The sequence below is a fragment of the Adiantum capillus-veneris genome, chromosome 13 (assembly GCF_014529385.1).
Source record: "Adiantum capillus-veneris isolate H3 chromosome 13, ASM1452938v2, whole genome shotgun sequence".
NCBI classification, from domain to species: domain Eukaryota; kingdom Viridiplantae; phylum Streptophyta; class Polypodiopsida; order Polypodiales; family Pteridaceae; genus Adiantum; species Adiantum capillus-veneris.
Window position 1 is genome coordinate 83,479,454 of NC_140943.1, and position 16,766 is coordinate 83,496,219.

The window sequence follows — 16,766 nt, forward strand, 5'->3', positions numbered from 1 at the left end:
GATGATAATCTTTTTCTTCCTGTTTGGACAAGCAGCGAAGTTGAGGTCACATATTGTCAAGTTTGGATCTTTGCTCTTCGTAGGTTTGTAGTAGTATTCATTTTCCGATTTGGTATTTAGCTTACCTGAGGACTAAGAATGTGTTCCTTTAGAAGTTGTTGTGTGAAGTCTGATTTCTAGGATTAAGTTTTTAAGATGTCTTATCCTTTTTTGCTTAAAGTTGAGTACTTGTTTTAAGCCAAGTAAGCCGCGTCAACTTATTTTACGCATGCTTTTTCTAAAAACATTTTTAAGTTAATAATGTTTTGCTTTATTTAGTTTTGTTTCGTAGCCAACAAAGTGATTTAGTTAGATAGTTTGTTTGTTTTTGTTTTTTCTTTTCTTTTCTTGTGTCCCTTGATTTTATAGTTTTACGAGTGCTTTATTCCCTCTTATAATTCGTGAGTTAAGACTATTTTGATCTTATGAAGGTATATGATGAGGCTATGGACTCTCGTCTGTGACTTCCCCGTCTACTACCTTTGTTTACCCCAACCCAATCGCATCCAATTTGGAACTATTGATGCACTAGATTCATATGCTTCACAAATCTTGATTGAACACAGATGATTATAGATGCAATCACATCTCCTTCATATTTATACCACCTCTCTCTCTCTCTCTCTCGATGTCACAAACTGTCGACTTGTCAAGCCACTGAAGAGCGGAGCTAACTTGCAGATCCCGATCGAGGGGCCTAAACCCTAGAACAAAAGTTTTATCAACTTGCGAAGTCTTGCCGAGTCGTCTATTACTAAAGAGGAGTTCCCGCCAACTTATGGGACCCCATCCGATGGCGCCCAAGTGACTTAAAGATATTATAATAAAGCAAGATCAGCGCGCGCGCACACACACACCGGCTCATTTGCATAGAAGCTGATGACATGGCGCCCAAGTGACTTAAAGATATTATAATAAAGCAAGATCAGCGCGCGCGCACACACGCAGAGGCTCATTTGCATAGAAGCTGATGACATGGCAGCAATACGGATTCCCGGATTTCGCGCTGACATGATGGCGTGGCAGACTGTACGGATAGTCTCGGATTTTGCACTGACAGGTTGTACCGATTTCTGAAAATTGTGCTGACAGCTTTTGGGCAAGATGCTTTCTGGACGAGATGCTTTTTGAGTTTGAATGCTTTTCATGTAACTGCTTTTCAAGGGCAAGGGCCTATAAATATGTGCAGAGGGCTCATTCTCTGGCACTCTTCTGGGTGAAGGTACAGAGCGTGATTACTGGCATTACCGAGTTCAAGTATTATAAAGCTATATCGAAAGGGGCGCCGAGGTTTGGGACCAGTGCTCTTTCGGGGTAGAACTCCGCCACTCCCTGTGTCGTCTATCTCTTTCAATTCAGTTGTTATTGAAGTGCTAAAAGTTTGTTCAGTTTGTTCTTTTCCGTTGACACGTGGTGCCCGTCCCGTGACAGTGGTGTTAGAGCTTCAGGCGTGTGCTTTTCTGAAAGCATACCAATCCTACCAAAGAGCAGATAGAGCAAGATGGCGCTTCCAGAGTCCAGTGGAGATTTTATATAAAGAATTCGCGTGTCTCGACTTCGGACTTGTTGGGTTAAAGGACTAAATAACCCCTTTTTGTACATTTTTATACTTTGTCCAGGAACCTGGACACATTTTTTAAAAGGTGACTTATAATAAAAGTGGAAAAACCCAAAACTCACTTATTGAGTTTTCCCCAAAAACGTGAGCTCTCTCTCTTCTCCTAGCGCTTCCTCTCCTGCTGGACTTCGCCTCTCCTCTCTGCACATACACTGCACTTCCTCGCGTGCTCTTTCACTTGCACACACCGCCGTGCACCCATCAACTGGTATCAGAGCCTCGATTAGGGTTTGCCCCAAACCTGCAAACGCTGAATTCAGCCAAGAAGGTCAACTTTCAGTCGAGATTTTGCAATTTCGTCGCCAAAGGATTCGTCCCCGGACACTAGAGAGCTCCCGGCAACCAAAATTGACCTAAAACAGGCTGAAATTAGGTCAAAAACAGGAAATTACAGGTTATGACAGCAAAATACAGGTTTTGCAAATGATGTATTAAAGTGTGGGAATACTTTTGCTAAGTCCCCGCTACCCGAAAACCCTGAAATTACCGAAAAACAAGCCCTAAAACAAGTGTTCTTAGAAAATTTCAGATTTACCCAAGTTTTTGCAAGTGTTTTTATGGTGCGATTACATTGGGGAAAGTGTAAATTGATGCAATCTACGCACATTTGATAAATTTTGTCGATGTATGACCATTTGTGGCTCAATTTCATGCAATTTTGATGCTACAAATTGGGGCCTTTGCACTTACATGCTTCTAAAGGCTGTGTATTAGCCTTATGTATGTCTTTTGAGGCTAAAAACAACTAAATTTGTTGTTTTCGAGCACAAATTCGCTCGCTGAAATTTCCTATGCATAAATTTAAGAAATTGAATTTTGTGCCCAAATCGACCTATTTTGCCGCAAATTGCTCCTGTGACTATTTGGAGCTGTAGTGTACATCTCTGTGAGGCTATACTCCGATTTTTGTGCATTTTGCCCAAAAATTCAGCATATTATTTCTCTTATTTCGTGCAACTATGGCCTCATCTTCTTCAGATGTGAAGAACCTCTTCGAGATTAGGAGGTTCGATGGTACAGGTTTTGATCTTTGGAAAGACAAGATTCAAGGAATCCTATTTCTTAAGGATTGCGAAGGGGCACTTGAACAGGTGAAGCCAGAGAATATGACGGATGAAGCATGGGTTAGCATGAACAGGAAGGCCGTTACATACATTAAAATGGCCATGACAGATGAGACCGTAATTGATGTGAAAGGTCTCATGACTGCTTTTGATGTGTGGGATAGTTAAAGGGAATGTATGAAAATACAACGTCTGTCAACCAGGTGCACTTGATGCAAAAACTTGTTGGCATGTAACTAGATGAGTCCAAGAGCGCGGCAGAGCACTTGTCATTGTTCGCGGTACTTTGTCGCAGTTACAGGATTCTGGCTTGCCCCCTTTTGATGATAAGCTGAAAGCTATCTTCTTGCTTATGACCTTACCTGAGTCATGGGAAACTTTGGTGGTTTCGTTGTCCAATAATCCCAATTTGACCTTTGATGGTGTTAGGGGTTCTATCTTGAATGAAGAAATCAGGAGGAAAGCAAGTGGAGAGGGAGGAAGCTCTGTCAACATGGTTAGAGGCAGGACAGAAAAGAAGAATGCTTATGCACAAAGGAGTAAGAGTAAGAGTAAAGAAAGGGGAAATGCAAGCAAAGGCAAGGGTGATGTGACTTGCTATCAATGTGGTAGGAAAGGTCACAAGAAACCCGATTGCAGGTACTATAAAGCTGAGTTAGAAAGGAAAAAGAATGGCGGAGACAAAAAGAAAGAGAAGAAGGAAGTCAAGACAGATTGACAAGATAGCTCAAAGGACAAAGAGAAGGCCAATGTGGCTTCTAGTGTCGTGATTGAGGAACTGTCAGATGTAGAGGACATCTTGTGTGCCACTTTGTCAGATGATGATGCTTATAACTTTGATGCCTCTCTAAATGTTCATTCACAGGACATGCAGATCACCAAGAGTGATCTTATTGATGCTTTGTTGATTGTCAATGATGCATTGTCCCAGACTTGGGTTGTTGATTCCGGTGCTTCATTTCATGTGACTCCTATCAAGGAGTGTTTCTCTACTTTTGATGTAGGCAAGCGTGGCCATGTATACCTTGGAAACAATCATGCATGTTCCATTGAGGGTATTGGCATTGTGCATCTCTCCATAGATGGCACAAATGAGCTTGTCTTGCATAATGTTAGATATGTGCCGGGAATCAAGAAGAGTTTGCTTTTTGTTGGTCAGATGGATATGCATGGTTACAGCATCTTTTTTGAGAGAGAATCATGGAAAATGACCAAAGGCTCAATGCTGATTGTAAAGGGCACAAATAAAGGGACACTTTATTGCATGCATGGAAAGGCCGTGTTGGGCAAGTTTATTGCATTGGCTGAAATTAACTCTCACATGGAGTTGTGGCACAAGAGGCTTGGCCATATGAGCCAAAAGGGCGTTTCTAAGCTTTGTACTTTGAATAAGCTTGATGCTAAAGGCACAAAGCTTGACTTTTGTAATGAATGTCAATATGGCAAGCAAGTAAAGCGTTCTTATTACTCTGGTGTCTCTCGTAAATCTTGTGTGCTTGATCTTGTACATTCTGATGTATGTAGCATGCCTACTAAGTCTATGGGTGGTGCATGTTATTTTGTCTCCTTTGTTGATGATCATTCTAGGAAAATTTGGGTTTATTTGCTTAAGTCTAAGGATGAAGCCTTTGCTGCGTTTAAGAGATTTCATGCCTTTGTGACCACCCAAACTGGTAGAAAGTTAAAATGCTTGCGTACAGACAATTGGGGGGGGGGGGGGGGGGGGGGGGGGGGGCGGTACACAAGTGCTGAATTTAACAAGTTTTGTGAAAATTTGGGCATTAAGAGGGAGCTTACTGTACTATACAACCCCTCTTCTAATGGTTTGGGTGAAAGATTCAATAGGACACTTTGTGAGAGGGTGAGATGCATGCTGTCCACAGCTAATCTCTCTTATTGATTTTGGGGAGAAGCTTTGAAAACTGCAGTGCATATATGCAATCGATCCCCTCACATGTCTTTGAAAGGTGACATCCCTGAAGAGGTTTGGTCTGGCAAGCCTTCTTCATATGATCACTTACGCATTTTTGGTTGCGAAGCTTTTGTGCATGTTAGACCTGAGTTGAGGAGTAAACTAGATGCAAAGTCCATTAAAGGCCTCTTCATGGGATATGGTGAAGAAGGAGAAATGGGTTACAGGATTTGGTTACCTCAGCTCAAAAGGGTTGTACGCAGCCGGGATGTTGTTTTTAATGAGGCAAGGCTGCTTCAAAACAATTGTGCCTCAAAGCATGACCATAAAAGGGTGAAATTTCAGCATGACCAGCCACCTGTTAGGCCTATTTTTGACCCTCAGGATGCACCACAAATGGCTGAAAATGTAGATGATCCAGTGGTGTTTGAGCCAGATGACGTTGGACAGCAAATTGAGGCTCCTGAAGGGCATTTGTAGTCACGAAACAATGCTGAAAATGGTGCTGAAAATGATGCACTGCAGCCCATTGTTGATGATTTTGTAGTGCCACCTGATGTAAACCCATTGCCGGATAATGTGGATCATTGGGTGAGGCGGTCTACTCGTCAAAGACGGCTTGTGAGTCGATATGACCTCTCTTTGCATTACATTATGTTGACAGATGAGGGAGAGCCTCTTACGTATAAAGAGGCAAAGACATGTGAGCACAGCGACAAGTGGGAACTTGCTATGCAGGAAGAGATTAAAGCTTTGCATGCTAATCATACTTGGGATTTGGTTGAATTGCCCAAATGAAGGCTATTCCTAACAAATGGGTGTATAAAATCAAAACTGTTGATGCAAAACCCAAGTATAAGGCAAGGCTTGTGGCAAAGGGATATGTTCAAACCAAGGGCATAGACTTTCAGGAAGTGTTCTCTCCTGTTGTGAAGATGACCACTTTGCGTGTATTGTTTGCCATTGTGGCTGCTCTTGATTTGGAAATGGACCAAATGGATGTACATACCGCTTTCTTGCATGGTGATGTGGAAGAAGAGCTTTACATGAAGCAACCCGAGGGTTTTGTCATCCTTGGCAAGGAACATTTGGTATGTATGCTCAATAGAAGCTTGTATGGGCTAAAACAATCATGTAGATAGTGGTACAAGAAGTTTGATCGCTTCATGCTTAAACATGGTTACAAAAGAAGCCATGCAGACCATTGTTTGTATACCGAACGTGATGAGGATGGCAGCCTGATCATTCTTGTGCTTTATGTAGACGATATGTTGATAGCTGCAAAGAAAAGAAGCACTGTAGATGCTCTTAAAGGGCAACTGAAATCTGCGTTTTCAATGAAAGACCTTGGGGCAGCTGAACATAAACTTGGAGTGCGTGTTACACGGCAAAGAGACAAGCGCCTATTGTATTTGTCGCAAGAAAAGTACATTGAAAAGGTGCTGGAAAGATTTAACATGGCTGAAGCAAAGCCTCTTGGTGTGCCATTACAGCCATATGTTAAAATCTCCAAGGATGATTGTCCCAAGTCAAAGGAAGAAGCCAATGACATGCAAAGTGTGCCTTATGCTTCAGCTTGTGGTTCACTTATGTATGCTATGGTTGCTACTAGGCCTAACATAGCTCATGCAGTGGGAGTTGTGAGCCGGTTTATGGCTAATCCAGGCAGGTTGCATTGGGATGCAGTGAAGTCCATTATGAGGTACTTAAAAGGGACTAAAAACAAATGCCTCTGCTATGGTAAAGGACCAATGGAGTTGAAGGGATTTTGTGACTCTGACATGGTTGGTGATGTGGATACACGGAAATCCACAAGTGGCTATGTATTTACTCTTGCGGGAGGTGCTGTTTCATGGTATTCTAGATTGCAAAAGATTGTTGCATTGTCTACTACAGAGGCTGAATATATTTCAGCCACTGAGGCTTCCAAAGAAGCTATTTGGTTAGCACGCCTATGCAGTGAGTTTGGCTTGCCTGCCAAGGCACCTATGCTTGGTTGTGATAGCCAGAGTGCTATATGTCTGGCAAAGAACGCCATGTTTCATGCACGCACAAAGCATATTGATGTGCGGTATCACTTCATACGAGAAGTGCTTGAGGATGGCCTTATTACATTGGTTAAGGTCCATACATCACAAAATCCAGCCGATGCTCTCACTAAGTGCTTACCCAAAGCACAACATTATATATGCATAGAGATGGTGGGAGTTCCGTAGCTTAAAGGCGCCATTTATGCCTTTAAGTGGGAGGTTGTTGGGTTAAAGGCCTAAATAACTCCTTTTTGTACATTTTTATACTTTGTTCAGGTTCATATTGAACCTCGACACATTCTTAAAAGGTCACTTATAATAAAAGTGGGAAAACCCAAAACTCACTTATTGTGTTTTCCCCAGAAACGTGAGCCCTCTCTCTTCTGCTAGCGCTTCCTCTCCTGCTGGCCTTCGCCTCCCCTCTCTGCACACACACTGCACTTCCTCGCGTGCTCTTTCACTTGCATACACCGCCGCGCGCCCATCAGGACTTATTAGCCACTTCCACCCTTACTTCATCACGCATCGGGCACGCTCCCGTCTTCATCGCTCTGTCTTACAGGGCATAAGCCATAAAGATCACTTGCAAGAGAAGGATCAAGGATTTTTCAAGCTGCTGTTTTTCTCAGAGGTTGTGCCATGCAGTGGTGGATGTCTATAGCTACCAAACCGCACACTCCAAGGATTTGTTTTGGACCAGAAGCTTTTGAGTTTGAAGGCTTTTCATGTAAACTGCTTTTGGGGCCTAGGGCCTTTAAATAAGAGGCCATGGGTTCACTCTTTGGTATGCTTCCTGGAGAAGGTGTAGAGTATGGAGTACTGGCTTGTATTGTGTTGATGCATAATAAATAAATATTGAAAGGGGCGCCAAGGTGAGAAGGTGTAGAGTATGGAGTACTGGCTTGTATTGTGTTGATGCATAATAAATAAATATCAAAAGGGGCGCCAAGGTTTGGGGCCAATACTCTCTGGGGTGGAATTCCGTCCTCTCATCACCTCCTCAAGCCTCTCTGGGTGTGTCCATAGATCCCCGTTGCAGTTCCAAACCGCGAGGTGGATCTCCTCATGTGTCCCATAGGCCACGAGTCCCTATGCGATGGTCTTGCCATCAATGATGACCCTACCATCTCGGTATACCGCCTTCTTTCCTTGTATAGCCGATTAGTGAAGCCATCGAGGGTATCCATGATATAGGACGTCATCTTATCATCCGGCTTGGTCATCTCCGACTGCTTGGTCGTCTCCTCCTGCGAGGTGTTCTTCGGCATGTCGGCACTTTGGGAGGGGGGGGGGGGGGGGGGGGGGGGGGGGCGTTTCAATGTTTCAATGTGGTATGTTCATGAGGAGAGTGAAATCGGCCTGTAGGGCGGTAGACGTAGGCTTTCACCCGATACTTTATTTTAACTTTATGACACAAAGGAACTTCACGAATAAGCCTACGACTGGAATTCAACACTTCAAGACAAACCACCGCTTGGCAGCTAGAGCGCTACTAAGCAAACAACGACACCCTGTTTGTCCCAAAGACTGGCGCCCCTTTCGGTATTTCTTTATTCTTATTACACTTGAGAAAAAACCTGTAAACTTCTACAAGCTGTCCCACTTTTATTGGGCTAAAATTCCTCTACTCTTAACCCGATTTTGGTAACAAAACCACAATAGAGATCTCCACGGACAAATTCCTAAGTACACGATGACTTTCCACGCACTTTAGAGCACCTTGCAAAACCTGGCGAGAAATTACAGCTCGCTGAATTTTCTGTTTTGCACTCCAATCCGCGTGCCGATCACTTATGTGGATAGCCCTCGAGCTCTTGCACGTCTAGGGTCACTTGCCCCTTGAATTAGACGAGATTCCTCGTGGGAAATCTCTCTAAATTTCCTTGTACAAGCACCCAATGCTTTCCCGAGGCTCCCCTGGCAAATAAATGATCCGAACGCTTTCACCTAACCCTCACCAAGCTGTCCAAACTTTTCCATGGTTCTAATTGCAGGTTTTATATCCAATTTTGCCAGCATAACGGCGCAAAAATCCCTGTAGGTCAAAAGTACACGTCAAGGACACTTTCCCTTACGGTATGGAAGCTCTCCAGTGAGCTGCAGGTCAATTTCAGCATGTTGTAATTTTCTGTTTTGCCACTGTTATGTGCCTATTGCCTTGTACACGCATCCCAAGGCATTTTCGAGGCTCCCCTGGCGATTCCTTGCAGTTTAGGTGCGAAACCCTAAACTGCAGAAAAACACAGCAGGCTGAAATTCTTTATTTTGGACGGTTTCGAGCGGAGCGAGCACGCCTACGCATGTCTGAGGTGCTCCCGCTCGCAATGGCATAGTTCCTCTGTAAATTGGACGAGTTTTCTCGCGAGAAAACTCTCAGTTTTCACGTTCCTCCGCGATGGAACTGTGCGTACCTGAAGGGGATTAGCAATTAGCTAATCCGTTTCCTGTACAAAAGGCTCTTGCCTTGGCAAACGCGCATAAAACCTCCAAAACTGTACATGGTCATCTAGGAAGCCCAACTAGTGAGGCATTACCATATGTGCAAAGGGGAGAGAGAGATGCACGAGAGCAAATCGTCGCGCTACATAGAGCAAGGGAGAAGGCAAGCTTTCCATTAAAGCTGTGAGCACGTGCACCCACTACTCACACACACTGTAACACAAATCTCAAGTCAAATCAGCTCCCTCTTGAAATGGGAGGCCCCTCTTGCTGATGCTACTGGCAGATGCATCTGGAGCCGCCATGTGTTCAGTTTGCCTCTTTTAAGTTAATTCCCTAGTACCCACCAACTTTTAAGTGTAGCGAGGGACCTAAATGACTTTGAACTGACCTAGACACCCTTTTACTGCTCGGATTCCAGTGCCAATTGGCCCGACCAGCTCATGGTGACCTGCCCTTCCCGATTGTGGATGAAACTCTCGGCCGTCTGCCGTTTCACACTGGCCATACAATGTCCGGTCATTTGCAACTTCAAATAGAGGGTCCCAAAAATAAAAAAAATCATCGGAAAGAAACCAACAACTTAAGTTAGAAATTGCCACGTCCTCGTGACAATGTGTGTGTGTGTGTGGGGGGGGGGGGGGGGGGCGGGGGGTTGTTTACTGTCGTGGAGGGGCAGTAGGGGAAGTGGCGCAGGGCGTCTCTAGTATGGCTCGCGCAGCAGCTAGGGTTCGCGCAGATCAGCCAGCTAGGGTTCGCAGGTCAGCAGCTGAGAGAGAGAGAGAGAGAGAGAGAGAGAGAGAGAGAGAGAGAGAGAGAGAGAGAGAGGAGAGAGAGAGAGAGAGAGAGAAAGATTTCTTAGTTTGACATATTTGGTTTCTCTCTGTAGTGGAGGCAAATGGACATAGAATACACCTTTTGGCAAATGCTACACCTTTGTACCTCTCCAAAAGTTGTGTAAGTTTCTCATGTGTAAGTGTATGGTTGTTACCCAAAGACATCTGTATCCACCATCTTTAGTTCTGACGGCCTGACACAACTTAGTTTGCCTGTTCTTTAAGAGTTTGATATTGCTCTCGCTGTTTATCGCTTTCTTTATGTTGTAGTCTATTTTACAGACACTATTAGGCTTCACATTGAAACATAGTTGAAAATGTTTTCCATAAACATGTGCTCTGAATATCATTTCATGCTGTTGATACTTCCATTTTCTATGTCTGTAATTAATTTTTCTGAGCTAGATGCACCATATCGGTCTCATTTTCTGATAGACTGTTGTATTGCATGCCAAATTTGCGGTGATGGAGTCTTCAGTTATCAGCATACCAAGTACCATAAACGTAAGCAAGAAAAAATAATTCTCAAGAAATATTGCAAGCTTGTAGAAGTTCCATTGATTTCCTTTTTGTGTTCAAAAAGGATGAAAATAATTTTTGAGCTTGCCATTTTTGTAATTCAGAAACCAAGAATCAGTGGGCCAGGGATGATCCTGCCTTTGTGGTGATTTGCAGCTTGTTGCTAGCAGTTGCTGCTTCTGCATATTGTGCTGCGTGAGTTTTGCTGTTTGCTTTTGCTGTGCATGCATCTACTTTCTCTTAGTATTGGTGCCACAATTTTTGATATATGGACAAAGCTCCTGACACTGGAATCTTTTGTACATTGATTCAGATATGGACATAGCATTGCTCATGCGTGCTTCACAATAATTTCTGTGGTCTGCTTCCATTTTCTTCTGATTGGTTTTCTGTTAGCAACACTCTGCTGGTAAATGTTTGGGATTTTTTAAGTTATTTGCAGCCTAGGCAAAAGACAATTAAAAATGTGTACATTCTCTTTGACTCAGCAAGTGACTTCGTCCTCCACAATTGTATTGTGATTGGAGATCAATCTCTTCTGTCTATATTGGACTGGCTTATTCAGATTGAGCCCTTCAAGCTCCAGAGGGAGCGTTTTTTGTCATCTGTGATTGGTTAATGCTTCAAGCCTCAACTACTGCACTAGGTTGAGGGCCTGACGCTGTTAGTGGCAGTACTAGATTTGAGACATCTCAAGCTTCTAGTTTGTATGGTGAGCAACAGTCATTTAAGCAAGTTTGGTGTCTCTTCATACCTACCAAAGAGAAACAATATTGGTGCTTTATAACCTCCGGTGATGGAATGGGTACCCACAATCCAAGTTCAAATTCTTGTGGTTGTCCAATCCCAATGTAGAAATCGTGTGTCAAGGGTGATGTGTACAGATAGGTGTTTAGGTAACATGATTTCTGGATCTTTTTGTACATACAACCAGAGTCCCAATTAGAGATGTTCTGTTTGCATTGTGCTTTACCCAAATGGCTGAGTTGCATTCAGGGACTGTGATTCTACAATAGAACTTCCAAACTTGTGTTCGTTGATTTTCAGTCAAAATTTTTATACCTGCAGGGCTTTGGCCAATCACTATCTGCTAGAAGAGACGGCTGGCCACAGTCATGCAGTTGAACAGCGAGTGGAATGGTATGCTTAAAACAAGTATGCTCCTGTTTGTGCTCTTTGTTAGAAATCTCAGCATCTTGTGATATATGAAGCTTCAATTTTTATTTGAAGGATAATCGCTCAGATTGACATGCCATGGGAAATACCTGTTTTTTGGGCCTGATATTCAACTTTTAGATGCTTAAAAATCATATTAATCATATGTTCTCTAAGGAGTCAGAGCTGTGGCTCACTTTTGTGCAAAAACTTTGGTACATAGATTCCTTATGACTGAAGCAGGTAATTACCGATGTAAAACGCATGAAATTCACGTAATTACTGCCAGCTAAACTCTTTGAGCTGGCTGGATTCTAGGAAGAATACGTTAGACAGGTAATGTTAGATAGATTCGTTACTAATTACTGAAGAAGGCAATTATTGGTGTAAAGCTGCACATGAAATGAATATAGTTATTGCCAGAAAATCAGAAAGCCTCACAATTGAGCTCAATATGTGTGATGTTTTAAGGATAAGAGCTCCTTAAATGGTCGATGGACCTATACAATAGATGAATGCTGTGCTTAAAGTTACCGATATACATTATGGGGATGGCGATATGGGATGGAGGGAGGGTGTGGGTGGCTGGTGGGTGTTGTGAGAGTTGTAGCATTACTCTTACCATTGTGTAATTTTCTTGACCAGGCTCTATGCGTTTGACATCCATTGCAACTCCTACTTCCCACTTTTTGTCTCTCTATATGGTAAAGCTCTAGAACTTCAGCACGAGTTACTCACATGGCGCAATAAAATGCTCAGCTTTTTGAGCTTTCTTAACCTGTCTTTGATCCAGTTATGCATTACTTTCTGTCACCACTGTTGGTTGGACATGGAATCATTCCAACAATTTTTTCCAACTTGCTTTTTATGGTGGCTCTTTCTTATTACCACTACTTGAATTTCCTGGGTTATGACGGTAAGTCATTGGATGTACCCATTAATCTGTTGGAGAAGCTTAAGTTTTTAGACACTTAATGAAGCACCGTGTTAATACTAAACATGTAACTTCTGTTTTGCAGTTCTACCATTTTTGGACAAGACAACCTTTTTCCTGACTCCAATTGTGATTATCATCCTTGTCTTTCCATTCTGTAAGTATAAACGTACAGGTTCTTGGCTTTTTGGTAGAAGTGTTTTGTGCCAGTTTTCTGAATGCTGAGCTGATGAAGGCAAGAGAAGTCAGATAAATCCGTTGGAGTGGGAGATGGCCTCTCTCAAGGCTGCGGCTATGGATCTCCGCTCTTTGTGCGCCATATCTGGCTGTAGTGCCCCCCCCCTCTCCCTGCCCGCGGCATTGTTGCTTGTTTTTCTGTGATTTTCCTGAAGATAGCGTAGAGTGGGGGTGTATCAATCCCATCATTTTGTATGATATAATCCAGCCTCACTCTAAGCTCTGGTATGATCATGATTGTTGCTGTACGTTGATGTAATCCATTGTTCTTTATGTGTTTCATGCAGCTGTCTTAGTGGGGTTCAACCCTTCAAGGTTTGCTTTGAGTTTCTACTTCAGTTAGCTCAGAGTCAGTGGGAAAACAACCTTGGCTATGTCGCTGGTTATCTTCGCCAACTGCTTTTACATCGATAATCTGCATGAGAGAGAAGGCTCAAGTTCGGCTGTCACACTGATGTGTCTTTGTGATAACTGGATTTTAGTGGAGCTTGGTTTCGCATTACTGCAGGTCTGTAAGAGGACTATCCCCCAATTTTCTACCGTGATTCCATCTTGCGGTTGTAGGGGTCTCATGCTTTACATTGGGGAAGGGAGACATGGGGTGCACAGGTTGATGACATAATCAACATTTGATGCATCCCTTTCACAGGGTTACAAAATGTTTATTTTTAAAAACCTCGGTCTATGTACATGCGAAATTTTTGAAACAATTGGTGGTGTAAAGGGCACTGCTCAGTTTCATTACATGTGAATCTCTGGCCCATGTTTATGGCGGGGCATATTCATTCTCACGTTATGCATTCAAATCAGGCGTAATCTCTAATGTTATACCAGGGAATTTTACATGAACAAGTATTGTAACTTGTAATAATATGCTCAGATTATTCGCGTCAAATGGTTCTAGATGACTACAAATTGTTCATTGCAAGACCCAATCGATGCTGGATTTTGAACGTTAGAAAACAGATTGTACAATGAAGTGCAATTAGCTCGGTAAGAACTCCTTATGAAGTTTTTGTTAATTTACATCCATGGTGATTTGACTTTGCCTGTTTTTCAGTAGCGGGTTTGATTGTAGAGTCTCCCCTTGTGAATGTGGTATGGGAGTGCCTCTATCCCTAACCCTAAAGCTTTTGTTCTTCTTCAAGCATAACAAGGTTAAGAAAACCTAAGGAACTCACAAGGGCTTGCTGACATGTGTGTGTGTGTGCGTGCGTGGCTTTAGAAGGGCTTTCCCCGACCCATATCAGCTTGTATGCACCTCCGCTTTTCCTCAGTAGTTTTTCACAAACAGTTTTGAGCTTTTGTCATTCTCCCAACTTCCCTTCAATGTTTTGTGTGCTTCTTCACATTGGTCAGATTTTGGGCTCTATGGGCTTTGTGGCGCCAATGCAATTTTTGCATCTTTCATCAGCATGATGCGAATCCTTTCCTTCGTTCAAGATTTCACTTTGGCAATCCTTACATTTTACCCTTGATGTTGGGGACATAACCCCAGATATCCTACAACTCTTCTATGTTAGCTTTTGGTGTCTTTACATTAAGGAACACTTCTGTGTTCTTCTTGATTTTCTTGATGGGGTTTTCTCACTTTGAGGTTTCCCACTTGCAAATTAATCAAAAAAAGATTTACAAAAAAATGTGTGCGTGCGTGTGTGTGTGTGTGTGTGTGTGTGTGTGTGTGTGTGTGTGTGAGAGAGAGAGAGAGAGAGAGAGAGAGAGAGAGATTCATTTATCGTCCTCGGAGGTCAAATATGACCTATTGGACCAACAAAACGGACTTTAGCCAAAAATACCGCATACATATCATTTAAGGATTGAAAGTCCAGCAAGAACATGAAAAAAGAAAAGGAAACCCTAGGGGGGGTCAAGTGACGGAGGTCCCCGTATGGGAGTTCGAAACTCTTGGATGACGGCCTTACCGCCTCGGTATACCGCCCATTTGCCTTGTTTACGGGCCTCGTGCATCTTCTGATGCTCACTTGACTTGAGTTTAAGTTGGTTTGGGGTCAATTCCTCGGTTATCCAAAGTGTTCTTCCTTTGAGAAGGTGGGATTGTCGCAGTAGGTCATCCGCTCTTCTTTTTTCTTGAAAGTGAGGATACATTGCTTAGCAGGTATTGCCTTGCTTGATTCGTTTATCCAAAGGATGGTGTCATGCTTGATGTGTATTGGTTGGAGAGAATCATTGAGCTGAGTGAGCATTTCTTCGAATGTATCTTCATTGTTTAATGGAGGGTCAAGCCCTCCAATCCTTGAGATTGAGAGACTCTTGTAGCCGGTTTTCTTGTAGAGCCGCTTGTATCTTGGTATCCAATTGCTTGTGTGTCGCTTCGCGTATTTCTTTCTTGGCTGCCGCGACTATCTCGATGAGAGTGGTCTCAACATTGTGAGCTTTTGTGAGTAAAGCTTGGTTCTCTGTTGCCTTGGCTTCTTCAAGCATGCGCATATGTTGTTTGAGGGAGTCGTTCTCCTTGATCAACTCTTGGATTTGAATTTCCAAGGCGGAGATCCGCGCGTCTTGGCGGGCGAGAGGGTCTTTCCTTCGTGTAGGTGCCACTGCAAGAAAGCTCTTGCGAATGGGGGTGTGGACCGGGGTGTTAGGTGAGTACATCTTCACGACCCAATCGATTCCCTGTTTATAAAGTCAGAAGGTCAGAAAATGACCTACACTCTGTGTGTATCTCCTCTGAGGTAACGCCCTAAAGTGCTCCCTGCATTGGAGGCGACAGTTGCTCAAAACTCCTCCCTGTGTATCTGAGGTAAATTCCCTGGTGGCGACGGCCACCTACGATCTGAGCCCTGCTGGTGACGGCCTGCTAACTGAGGGCCAGACGGCCTTGCTGTTGACTGAAGACCTACACTAGAGAGGGGGAAGCGCTAGGTCGTAACCCCCCGCCCAAGTCGCTGCCCCCTGCGACCTGGTGGGGAGTAGCAGAGAAACGTCGTAGGAACAATCCCACCAGACCTCAAAGATCCATTTGACAAGCGTTCAATGCAAGACTTGTTATTCGGGAGGAAATTGGTAGAATTCATCTACCACACTTTGGTGTGAGACCTCTCGAAAGAACTTTTAGGAGAAAACGAGAGAGAGAGAGAGAGAGAGAGAGAGAGAGAGAGAGAGAGAGAGAGAGAGATGAAATGATTATTGATGTCTTCAAAAGGCCAAAATGATCTATGACACCAATCCATTACAAACTGGTGAATCTGATATCAGATGATCTGGGTACACAAAAGAGATTCTAAAATGAATCTAGAAGTTCTACTAGTTGGGATTGTGTGGGGTATGTGTGATCACTGGTACAATGGGTTCCCAATACAAAAGAGTGATATAATGGGTCAAGAATCTATCCTCATATGCACTCCGGATGTTGAGATAGTATGGCTCAAATCCTCTGCTGCAGTCTCCGTTGATACTATGAAGCCCCTCTCCTTGGCCATGGGCGTCTTGATCTCCCTAGCTTGAATGGTCGGTCAATGAGAGTACCACGGGTGTGAATATGAGCTGAGCTTTGCAGTGGTGGCTGTACCTCTATCTGTCCAGTGTCTGGTGTGAAAAAATCAAGTATCCGTCCCTAAGATTGTCTCTTGGGATAGTTTCCTACGATGTTAAAACAATCTTCTTCTTCAAATCTCCTCACTAAATAGTCTCTGTGTCTATGTAACTCAAGAAGACACTATCCAAGACATCTTTGGTCTTGTTAGCTCATGACTCTGGAGAAGGGCCTGAAGCCTTCTCTGAATAGGCGGTTGAAGTGACCTCGTATCTCATAATACAATGTACATCAACAAATATAATGCACCTCCGTCTCTGGCTCTGTATGACATAGGTGGCATATCCTACTGGTTGCTAGTATCCCTCTGAATCTACCAGTCTCAATCTCAAGCTGGTGTGAGGATGTCTGTATTTGACCAATGACACCGTAACCCATGAGATTGATGTGTATCCATGTAGTTGGGACGAATCACAAACCCATCCCCTGT

At 43.4% G+C, this 16,766-nt stretch overlaps 1 protein-coding gene across 3 annotated transcripts in view; it reads left to right on the forward strand.

The window, feature by feature from the left end:
• Window positions 1–13,678, forward strand: part of LOC147444360 (UNC-50 family protein) — a 47,635-nt gene extending 33,957 nt beyond the window's left edge. The window contains exons 2-10 of one of the 3 annotated variants that reach the window (XM_086527000.1): window positions 9,992–10,059; window positions 10,417–10,442; window positions 10,562–10,652; window positions 10,771–10,866; window positions 11,526–11,597; window positions 12,258–12,316; window positions 12,406–12,528; window positions 12,632–12,703; window positions 12,782–13,678. In XM_086527000.1, coding sequence (XP_086383126.1) covers window positions 9,992–10,059; window positions 10,417–10,442; window positions 10,562–10,652; window positions 10,771–10,866; window positions 11,526–11,597; window positions 12,258–12,316; window positions 12,406–12,528; window positions 12,632–12,703; window positions 12,782–12,927 — 753 coding nt within the window. In that variant the 3' untranslated portion in view covers window positions 12,928–13,678. The remainder of the gene's footprint in view (window positions 1–9,991; window positions 10,060–10,416; window positions 10,443–10,561; window positions 10,653–10,770; window positions 10,867–11,525; window positions 11,598–12,257; window positions 12,317–12,405; window positions 12,529–12,631; window positions 12,704–12,781) is intronic. The other 2 variants (XM_086527001.1, XM_086527002.1) reach the window with 2 other exon arrangements.
• The last annotated feature ends 3,088 nt before the right edge of the window (window positions 13,679–16,766 follow it).